The sequence below is a fragment of the Geotrypetes seraphini genome, chromosome 1 (assembly GCF_902459505.1).
Source record: "Geotrypetes seraphini chromosome 1, aGeoSer1.1, whole genome shotgun sequence".
Taxonomy (NCBI): Eukaryota; Metazoa; Chordata; class Amphibia; order Gymnophiona; family Dermophiidae; genus Geotrypetes; species Geotrypetes seraphini.
In genome coordinates this window covers 50962439-50973565 of record NC_047084.1, presented here as the reverse complement: position 1 = coordinate 50973565, position 11127 = coordinate 50962439, and the positions used below count along the sequence as shown (strand labels likewise).

The window sequence follows — 11127 nt, the reverse complement described above, 5'->3', positions numbered from 1 at the left end:
GGACTCGGTTCACCATCATGGAGTTCTGTTAGAGGCGCCTCCCGAATTTATCCATGGTCCGGCCCTCCCGGCCCGGCGGGACAGCAGCATAGACCTTCGACGGGTGAGATTTTTTAAGGGTAGATTCCACGACCAGAGACTGGTGAGAGAGCTGCGCCTTCTCAAACCCCTTGCAAGGTATTGTCCGGTACCGAGACTCCATTTTGGAGTCTCCAGGTTACGAAAAAGGTCTGCTGCAACACCGGATTCAGAGGCAGCCGCAGGGATTCTCGAGAAGGGTGGGGAAGTTCCATCTCCTCCAAGTACTCCTTGGTATACCTGGAAACCGACTGAAGGTTCAGGTGCAAGGCCCTGCCCATATCCTGCACAAAGCGAGTGAAGGAAGAGGGCCTGCTCTCCGAATGCTCCCCAGGAGGAGTGGTGGAACAAGATCGCAGGGCAGCCAAAAAGGAGGGGGAAGCTTCCCGAGAATAGTGCAGGGATATATCCGTATCCACCTGCATGGACGCCGAGGAAGTCCCACTGAAAGAACGAGGAGGTGTCGATGAACCCGGGTCCCCTGAGGTAGGCTCCTCCCGGATCAAGGAATCCAACCGGACCGGCGACCTCAATAGACTCGGGTTGGACAGAGTGAGGTCTGAGGTCTTAACGGAGCTAGTAGTGCGAGGACCCAGGGACCTACCCCGCCTCGGGGGGGGGGGGGGGTCCCGCGGACGCTTCACCAGGCACCTCGACTGGTGCCTCGATCGAGGTCGGCTCAAGGAAGAAACATGCCTCGATGGAAGAGGCGAGGAATCAGACGAAGACAGACGCCAAGATCGAAGTGCCTTGCCTCGAGAAACCTCGACGCGATACTCAGGCTGGTCCACAACACGTGAGGTCGAGGCCGGAGCAAGCTGAGCCAACGCTGAGGAGAGCTCCGAGGAGATGATAGCCTTCAGTACCTCCTCAAACATCAGCACCGTGACCATATTCGGCCGGGAAGGTGCAGCAGTGCGTTCCACCAAGGGCGGCCTCGAGGATGAGTATTCCCGTGTGGTGGATACACGCTTGAAGGGTTTGGAGGATGGTCTTGTCGAGGCCGGTGGGACTACACTCACCGCCTGGATGGCCAGAGACTCCGAGGAAGGCTTCTTCGGTAGCTGAGCTGAACCTGAAGGAGGAAGAGGGGACTTACCCGGAGCCGAGGTCTTTGAGGCCGAGGTCTTCGAGGCAGACATCGAGACCGAGGCCGAGGCTGGAGTCGAAGCAGGAATGGCTTCCATAGCGAAAAGCTCCGCAATCCTGGCCCTATGCCGCTGAAGAGCCCGAGACTGAAGCATGGCGCAGCGAGGACAGGAATCCGTCGGGTGATCAGCACCCAGGCACAGGATACACCAGCGGTGCAGGTCAGTGATGGAGATAACCCGCCCGCACTGAGAGCAGTTCTTAAACCCGGTGAGAGGCCGGGACATAAGTTTAGACGGCTGCAGCCACTCGAGGCCAAGCGGCCACGGTGAACCGGGAGCCCCCGGTCGCCGAACCAAAAATACAAAAGACAAAAACAAAGAAAGGAAACAATTAACAATGCGCACAGCGACTCCTGTATGAAAACAAGAAAGCCGCGGTGCTAGAAGGCACTTAGAAATCGCAGAGAAGAGAGACAGGGCTTCTGGCTCCGCGGAAAACTAAGAACTGAAGACCACGAGGAGGGGATGCGCCCTCTAGTGGAGCAGGAAGGCACGCATGCGTGGGCAATACTAGCAAACTTGAGATCTTAAATCAAGTTTGCTTGAAAAGCTGTCCACGACGGAGCTCCGTGGATGACGTCACCCACATGTAGAGAATATGCTGCCTGCTTGTCCTGGGATAATAATATCATCAGCATAACTAAACATATCCTATATCTGTTTCTTTGAGACCAGTAGGGTTCAGAAATGTCATTCAGATGAGTCTCTTGAGTCCAAGGAGGAAAGAAGATTGTAGCTACTGCGCTAAACTCTGCTGCTGCCGCCACAGTTTACCAGAAATACTCATGGGAAGAGTTATTTGCTTTGCTTCCAAATCAGTGGAAACCCTTATTATGTACTTCAGTATGGGGACTGAAAATACTCTTTCACTGCCTTATTTATATATATATATACCAGGGGTGCCCAACACGTCGATCGCGATCGACCGGTCGATCGGGAAGGCAACGCCAGTCGATCTCGTGTTGCCGTTCCAATCGGCCGGCCGATCAGCCTTCCTCTCCCCAAGGTTCCCCACCGGAATCTCCCCAAGGTTCCCCACGCACACTCATTCTTGCTGTGCCCTTCCTGCCCGACTGCCAGAACCCGTCTTCCGACTGGGGGATGAAGTCACTTCCTTTGGGAGAAGGCGGGAGGGAGGTCTAGGGAAGTCACGACCCTTGAGAGCTGAGTGCCGGCTGCCCCTGGCGGAATTGACAAGCCAGACTGGAGAAAGGCGGTCGGGAGCAGGAGGTGCTCTGCCCAAAAATGCCGGAGCTGCTGCTGCTGCTCTGACGTCTTGAGCCTGAAAATGGGAAGTTGAGTGTTGTGCTAAAAAGAGACTGGAACGGCTCTCATGGAAGACTGGCTTTTTTTCTTTTCTTTTCCTCGGCCCTGGGGATCCAGAGATTTGGGCCTGCAGAAGCCTAACGCTGACCAGCATTCCTCTCCCCGACATCAATTCTTACATCGGAGAGGAATTTCTGGGCCAACCAATCGCTGCCTGGCTGGCCCGGAACTTCCTCTCCGACATCAGAATTGAAGGGGAGCAGAATGCTGGTCAGTGCAAGGCTTCTGCATGCAGAGCTTGGGGGGCGGTGGCTTGGAGGCCTGTTCCCCGGTGGCGATGGCAAACCTAGTGGCTTGGGGGAGGGCAGGGAGAAAGAAACAAAGGGGGCAAGCAGGGAGACAGAAAGAAAGTGGGCATGGAGAGAGAGAGAAAGAAAGAACAGGAGGCAGGGAGAAAGAAAGAAAAAGTTGGGGGAGAGAATGAGGTATGGAAGAGAGAAAGCATATAGGAGGCTGAAAGAAGGAGTGGGCTGAAATCAGAAGATGTCATAAGAAGTGCAGCCAGTGTGAAGTGAGTAGAAGTCAGAAGAAGAAAGTGCAACCAGAGACTCATGAAATCATCAAACAAAAAATGATTTTATTTTCAATTTAGTGATCAAAATGTGTCTGTTTTGAGAATTTATATCTGCTGTCTATATTTTGCACTATGGTTCCCTTTTACTAAACCACAATAGCGGTTTTTAGCGCAGGGAGCCTATGAGCGTCGAGAGCAGCGTGGGGCATTCAGCGCAACTCCCTGCGCTAAAAACTGCTATGTGGTTTAGTAAAAAGGGAGGGGTTATATTTGTCTATTTTTGTATGGTTGTTATTGAGATGACATTGCATAGAGTCATCTGCCTTGACCTCTTTGAAAAAAACCCGGAATATGAATGATAATTAACATTTTCTCTGCCTTTCAGTGTGCTTTGTGGGGTTTTTAAAAAATTTTTTATTGTTGGTAGATCATTTTGACTTGGTCATTTTAAAAGTAGCTCGCAAGCCCAAAAAGTGTGGGCACAAAATACAAAATACAACCAAAGCCATCACCCCATAAACCTTTTGTCATGTTCACGGAAATTATCAAAATTTCTTAGCAATTTCAGAATTCCTTACTTCTTGCTTTTGAATGCTGATGTTATATGATACTTACTGTAAATAAATTTCCCTGTGTTGAACAAAAAGTTGGACATAAGCACCCAGTAGACCACCATGGCACCAACCAAAGACACCAAAGAGAACAGGAGGCTGGACCACTGCCCAAAGGAGCCAAAATAATACTTGCACACATCAGGGAACTCCCAGCTCGATGTATCTATATCCGCTGAAAATAAAAATTGCATTTCTTCACAGGAGGAATCCACAAAGGAGGTTATGGATATTGCAATCAATTTTTACACATAAAAGAGTTTTCATAGCTATAAATATTCAAGTGAATTCATCATTTGTTCTTTAAAGTGAGAGGTGAATCACAGAAATATTTAGACTAGATCTGTATAGTTCAGTTGAATAACCCCAATTTGAATTCTCTGTTCAGTTTTGGGAGGCTCTCTCACTATACAGTCATCGAGAGAATGGACATACTTTCAGAAAGGGACTACAAAAATGGCATAAATCCTAAAAAGAATGGCTTAAGAAGTGTGAACAGTACTTATTGGAGGAAAGAGGTACAAAATGGATTAGGTTTATACCTTTGATAATCTTCTTTCTAATAGTCCCTGAAGGATTCCAAATGCTAGGTGTTCAATCCCAACCTGCAGTCCGGGAGTTGCAGAAATCCACAACTTTTCTGAGCACATGCTCCACCCCCCTTAGCCTGAGAATTAGTAAACATATCCAGTTAAGTTCCAAAGCCAAGCAACATATCTGAACAAATCCATGACAAGGGGGTAATGGGGGAGAATCCCCATCAACATAAGTAATTGATGAATTGGTTTGCTCTGCAAAATATTAACAAGTGATAAACAGGCACAAAGGCAACTCAGAAAACACATTGAGGAACAACATAGAACTAACCTGCTGTGTGCAACGAGCACCCCTAGAAAGGCCTTCGGTAATGTGCATACTCACAGAAACTCGCCACAGGATCTGGCAACTGGCTAGAAAACCTTCAAGCCTGTAAGAAGAATAACCGAGGCAAAAAGGAACAGGTTACACCAAATGAATGAGTGTATTCAGAGAAGGCAGGCCATATGGAATCCTCTAGGGACTAACAGAAAGATGATTATTGAAAGTATAAACCTAATCTTCCATTCTGTTACATCCCTTCTGGATTCCATATGTTAGATTACGTACCAAAGACATGGTAAATAGGGAGGGACAGAAGCCTGCCCTCAAAATCAAGGTCCCAAAAACAGCTTCAGAACGTGCAGGTATATCCACTGAGTAAAACCGGTAAAAGTATGATGAGAGGACCAAGAAACCGCCCTGCAAATTTCATCAGGATGAATTTCACGAGATTCTGCACATGACGCAGCGACACCTCTTGTCAAATGCGTTTTAAGTGAGATCGGTGACTGTTTGCCGTGGGTGATGTAAGTCGTGGAAATGGCCATTCGAAACCATCGAGCAACCGAGGACTTGGATGCTGGCCTCCCATGGCAAGACACAGCAGTTAAAACAAAAAGGTGATCAGACAGCCTTAACTCATTAGTCCTCTTCCAAAAAAAATGGAGCAAGACCTGCCGGACATCCAATTTGCGTAAGAACTGATCTTTGTGCTCCGAACTTATTGGATGAAAAGTGGACAACCTAACCTCCTGGTTGACAGGAAAGGCCCAGACCATTTTGGCAAGAAGGAAGTTATAATATGGAGGAAAACACCCATGTCCATAATACGGAGAAAGGATTCCCTGCACGAAAGAGCCTGAAGCTCTGAAATATGCCGCACCGAGCCAATGGCAACCAGAAAAAACAGTCTTGATCGTTAAGTCCAGAAGAGAAGCATCAGTCAGTGGTTCGAAAGGGGCCTCACCAAGGCACTGCAAAACAATGTTAAGATTCCATGAAGGGAAAGGAAGATGAAAGGGAAGATGGAGATTAGAGAATGACACGGTGGCGGTTTACCCGCGGCTACTGCGTTTAGCCACGGGTAACCCGCCAAAAACGGGGAATGAAAATTAGCAGCCTCTGCGGGGACGGGGACAAGGCCATCACCGCCCCGTGGAGCGGTGAATGGTCTTGTCACCGCAGTGAGGCATAAAGGATCGTGCGGTCCCCGCAGCCCCCACCCGCACGTCGGCTCGATCGTTTAACCAGCTTCCTCTCTCCACCTCACCTTAGTTTGCCGGCATTCTTTTTCGGCAACCGGAACACTTTCAAAAGAGCCACGCACGCGCGGCTGCTCAGTATTCAATCTTCTGCTCTGACCCAACCGGAAACAGGAAGTTGCAGCAGAGCAGAAGATTGAACTTTGAGCAGCCGCGCATGCGCGGCTCTTTGAAAGCGTGCAGGTCGCCGAAAAAGAAAACCGGCAAACTAAGGAGAGTAGTAGCGTACCAAGGGGGGGGGGCGGGAGGGGCGAAAAAGGTAATGGCGCCAGGCCTTGGAGCACCGAGACAGACCGCTTCTCCCCCCTCCCAGCCGAACCCCCGCTGACCCTCCTATCTCTCCCCCCCAAGTGAACCTTTCCGACCCTCCCAGCGAAAGCAGCAAACCTCCCTCCAGTAGCGTCGGCTTTCTCCTCCCTCTGCCGCATCACTGATGACGTCATCAGTGACGCGGCAGAGGGAGAAGAAAGCCGCGAAGGAGGTTTGCTGCTCTCGCTGGGAGGGTCGGAAAGGTTCACGGGGGGGGGAGATAGGAGGGTCAGCGGGGGTTCGGCTGGGAGGGGGGAGAAGCGGTTTGCCTCGGTGCTCCATTACCTTCTTCTGGCAGCAGCAGTGTTTACAATTCGCTGCTGTTGCCGGTTTCAGGCCTTGTTCTCTGCCGGGTCCTGCCTACTTCCTGTTTTCATGAAGACAGGACCTGACAGAGAGGAAGGCCTGAAGCGGGCAACAGCAGTGAATTGTGAATGCTGCTGCTGCCCGATGAAGTTCAGGACATCAGGACATCGGGGAAGGAGCAGGGAGAAATCGGCTGCTGGCTTGGGGGTGAGGGTAGGGAAAGAATCGTGGAAGTGGAGAAATTGGCACGATGGCTTTGTGGGGGCTAGGGGGAAAGAAAAAGAAAGGAAAAAATAAAGAGGGGGGCCAGTGGGAGAGAGAAAGAAAGGCAGAAATAAAGAGGGGTCAGGGGGAGAGAGAAAGAAAGGCAGAAAGAAAGAGGGGGGAGCAAGGGGAGAGAGAAAAAAAGGCAGAAATAAAGAGGGGGTCAAGAGGGAGAGAAAGAAAGGCAGAAAGAAAGAGGAGGGCCAGGGGGAGAGAGAAATAAAGAGGGAGGCCAAGGGAAGAGAGAAAGAAAGGCAGAAATAAAGAGGGGAGCCAGGGGGAGAGAGAAAGAAAGAGGGGGGGGGGGGCAGGAGAAGAAAGAAGAAGGATCAGAAGAAGGACCAGAGACTCATGAAATCACCAGACAAAAAGGTAGGAAAAATGATTTTATTTTCAACTTAGTGATCAAAATGTGTCCGTTTTGAGAATTTATATCTGCTGTCTATATTTTGCACTATGGCCCCCTTTTACTAAAACGCAATAGCGGTTTTTAGCACAGGGAGCCTATGAGCGTTGAGAGCAGCATGGGGCATTCAGCGCAGCTCCCTACACTAAAAACTGCTATCGCAGTTTAGTAAAAAGGGAGGGGGAATATTTGTCTATTTTTGTATAGTTGTTACTGAGGTGACATTGCATAAAGTCATCTGCCTTGACCTCTTTGAAAACCCGCGGAATATAAATGATAATTAACATTTTCTCTGCGTACAGCGTGCTTTGTGTTTTTAAAATTTTATTGTTGGTAGATCATTTTGACTTGGCCACAAAGGTAAGGGGGAGGGAGGGAGAGGAGCTGCTGAAAGACATCTAGTAATCCTTGCAGGCTTGACTGTGCAGGGAATTATTTTTGTAAAATCATGTTTTGTTATGTGACTGGCATTATCTAGACTTTAATTTCTATGAATGAATAGAATGAAAATGATATAAAATTACTTGCTTGCGGGGACCGCGTGTTCCGGCTTACACAAGGAAGGAGGGGGTGAAAGGGAAAAAGTTTCTCTTCCTTGGAAATAGATTCTGAAGTGACCTCATCAAAGAAGACCAGCACCAAATGTACAAGAAATCCCTTAAACAATGTCAAAAGAGCCCAAAATAGAAAACTGCTACTGCCTTGAGACTCCATTATTGAAGGAATCAACTTGAAATCACAGAAGAGACAGGAAAAGGTTAAATGCCTCATGGAATCCTCAGGTACAAAACACAAACCAAATTGTGAATGAAATCAGAGCAGACAGTAAGAATTATAAAATTGATGTCATAATCCATCTGGAAAAAAAGGCGTACTAGAAATAATGCCTCAGCAATACAATTTTCAGAAGTTCTATTTGCTCATAGTAAGGGAGAAGAGAGACTGCTAGTGATTGTGGGGGGACTGATAGAAGATATGAAAGAAGGGTGGTAGAAAGGAACAGATGGTAAAGGAGGGAGGGAAGGGTGGTGGTGGAAAGGAATAGAATAGACATTGAAAGAGGGTAGAGAGGAACAGACCCTGAAAGGAAATGTGGAAGGCAGAGTGGGGAGAAGACGCTGGAAGGGAAGAAGACAGATGCCAGACTATGGGGGAGCGGAGGGAAGAAGATGAGTGCTAGACGGGGACGGTGACGGGGCGATGAATGGGATGGCAGTGGCGGTGACGGGGCGGTGAAAGGGATGGCGGTGACGGTGACGGGGCGGTGAAGGGAACAGCGGTGACGGGGCGGTGCAGAGGATGGTGGGCCGGGGACGGTGCAGTGACGGGGACAGATTTTTTCCCCGTGTCATTCTCTAATGGAGATGAAGGCCCCCACTCCCCAGTAAACCTGGGCACATCTGGATGAGCAATATGCGAACTAGTACCTTTGTGTGCTTGAAAACATGAAAGGCCTGCATCCTGAACTTTCAGGGAGGCCATTGCCAGACCTTTGTCTAAACCCTCCTGAAGGAAAGCCAGGACTACCGAAAACGGGAGTCTTTTCAGGCTCCACCTGATCCCTAGCACACCACTGTTGGAAAGCCTTCCAGGCTTCATCATACGAAGCAATAGTAGAGGGTTCCTTCGAATACAAAAGAGTCATGATAACTACCTCTGAATAGCCACGCTTCATCAAGATTGAGTGCTCAAGAGCCATGCCGTAAGACCAAAGCACCAAGGGTTCTCCATGGGTACTGGTCCCTGACTGAGAAGATATTGATGAAGAGGGAGCCGGAGCTTCTCGCCTTGCTGAAGACATACGAGATCTGCATACCATAGGTGGCAAGGGCAATACGGAGCCACCAGTATCACCAGGCTGGGATGATTTGCTATCTAGCGGATGACCTGATCAACCAGAAGCCACGGAGGGAACACATACAGGATTGGCAATTGGCTGGCCCGAAACTTCTTCTCCAACGTCAGAATTGATGTCAGGGGAGAAGGCTGTGGGCCTGGCACTTATACGCGCCTAGCCTGGCGTCGGAGAAGCAGGAAGAACAGAACACAAAGTTAATGCGTGTCTATCGCGGAGCCCAGGATGGGCTCCACGATCGACTCATGTTGCCTTTGCGATCTACTGGTCAATTGCGATCGACCTTTTGGGCACCTCTTGTCTATTTTATGTTAAAATGTACAGTGCTGCGCTATAGAAATAATAAATAGTAGTAGTAATAGCATCTGAAGGGAATGACACTGCGGAGACCACTGAGAGAGAAAGGACTCCTGTAATGAGCGCCTGTGAGCTTGGGCCCAGGGGACCACCTCCAAGAAGGATGTCATGAATCCCAGAACCGGACAGTCCAGGAGAGCTCTGATCTGCTGTTGAAGTTCTGTTTTTGTGCCTCAAGAAGAAACACCTGACCTTTCTTGGTACCAAAGAAAAGCCCCAGATATTCCAAGGACTGGGAGGGCGTCAAGTTGCTTTTCTTGAAGTTGACAATCCATCCCGACGCCTGCAACTGAGACACTACAGTCTCCACCTCACTTTCACACTCCACACGAGACGGAGCTCGAATCAACCAGTTGTCCAGATAAGGATGGACCTGGATTCCCTGTTGGCAGAGAAAGGCTGTCATAACTACCATCACCTTGGTGAAAGTGTAGGGTGCCGTCATGAGGCTGAAGGGTAGAACAGTGAACTGTAAATGCTGTTGAAAACCTGAAAATGCAGAAATTTACGATGCTCTGGGTAGATTGGAATATGGAGGTAAGCCTCTGGAGATCAAACAACACGAGAAACTCTCCTGGAGAGACAACTGCTATGACTGTGCGCACTGTTTCCATACGGAACTGAGGAATCAGCAAGAAGCAGTTGACCGACTTGAGATTCAGAATGGGCTGTCAGTCTTCCGAGCCTTTCTTTGACATGATGAAACAAACATGATGGCAGATAAAGGCCGAATGGCCATCTAGTCTGCCCATCCTCTAAGAGATCCTACATGCCTTGAATTCAGACACAGTCTTAGTCTCCCACCATCTCTTCCGGGAAACTATTACATGCATCTACCACCCTTTCTGTAAAAAAATATTTCCTCAGATTATTTGTGAGCCTATCACCACTTAACTTCATCCTATGCCCCTCTCATAAGAACATAAGAAGTTGCCACCACTAGGACAGACCAGAAGTCCATCGCGCCCAGCGGTCCGCTCCCGCGGCGGCCCATCAGGTCTGTGACCTGTGAAGTAGTTCCTGACCATTTCTGTAACCTACCTCTACATCTATCTGTAACCCTCAATCCCCTCATCCTTTAGGAACCTATCTAAACCTTCCTTGAAACCCTGTAGTGTGCTCTGGCCTATCACAACCTCCGGAAGCGCGTTCCATGTGTCCACCACCCTCTGGGTAAAAAAGAACTTCCTCGCATTTGTTCTAAACCTGTCCCCTCTCAATTTCTCCGAGTGACCCCTTGTACTTGTGGTTCCCCACACTCTGAAGAATCTGTCCCTGTCCACCTTCTCTATGCCCCTCAGGATTTTGAAGGTTTCTATCATGTCTCCTCTAAGTCTCCACTTTTCTAGGGAGAACAGCCCCAGCATTTTCAACCTGTCAGCGTATAAAAAGTTTTCCATACCATTTACCAGTTTAGTTGCTCTCCTCTGGACTCCCTCATGTACTGCCATGTCCTTCTTGAGGTACGGTGACCAGTACTGGACACAGTACTCCAGATGTGGGCGCACCATTGCACGATATAGCGGCATGATGACTTCCTTCGTCCTGGTTGTGATACCCTTTTTAATGATACCCAACATTCTGTTCGCTTTCTTTGAGGCTGTCGCACATTGTGCTGATGCTTTCAATGTTGTGTCCACCATCACCCCCAGGTCTCTTTCAAGGTTGCTCACCCCTTGCAGTGATCCTCCCATTTTGTAGCTGAACATCGGGTTTTTTTTCCCTACATGCATGACCTTGCATTTCTCTATGTTAAAACTCATCTGCCACTTTTTTGTCCAATCTTCCAGTCTCGTAGGTCTCTTTGCAGGTCTTCGCAGTCTTCCATGT

At 49.0% G+C, this 11127-nt stretch overlaps 1 protein-coding gene across 3 annotated transcripts in view; it reads right to left on the bottom strand.

Moving 5' to 3' along the window:
* SLC38A9 (solute carrier family 38 member 9) overlaps window positions 1–11127 on the bottom strand; it is a 204475-nt gene that overhangs the window by 99648 nt on the left and 93700 nt on the right. For 2 of the 3 annotated variants that reach the window (XM_033931198.1, XM_033931206.1), the window contains exon 7: window positions 3685–3855. The exons of the other annotated variant lie outside the window; for it this stretch is intronic. In XM_033931198.1, the coding sequence (XP_033787089.1) occupies window positions 3685–3855 (171 nt within the window). The remainder of the gene's footprint in view (window positions 1–3684; window positions 3856–11127) is intronic. 3 annotated transcript variants of the gene reach the window in all.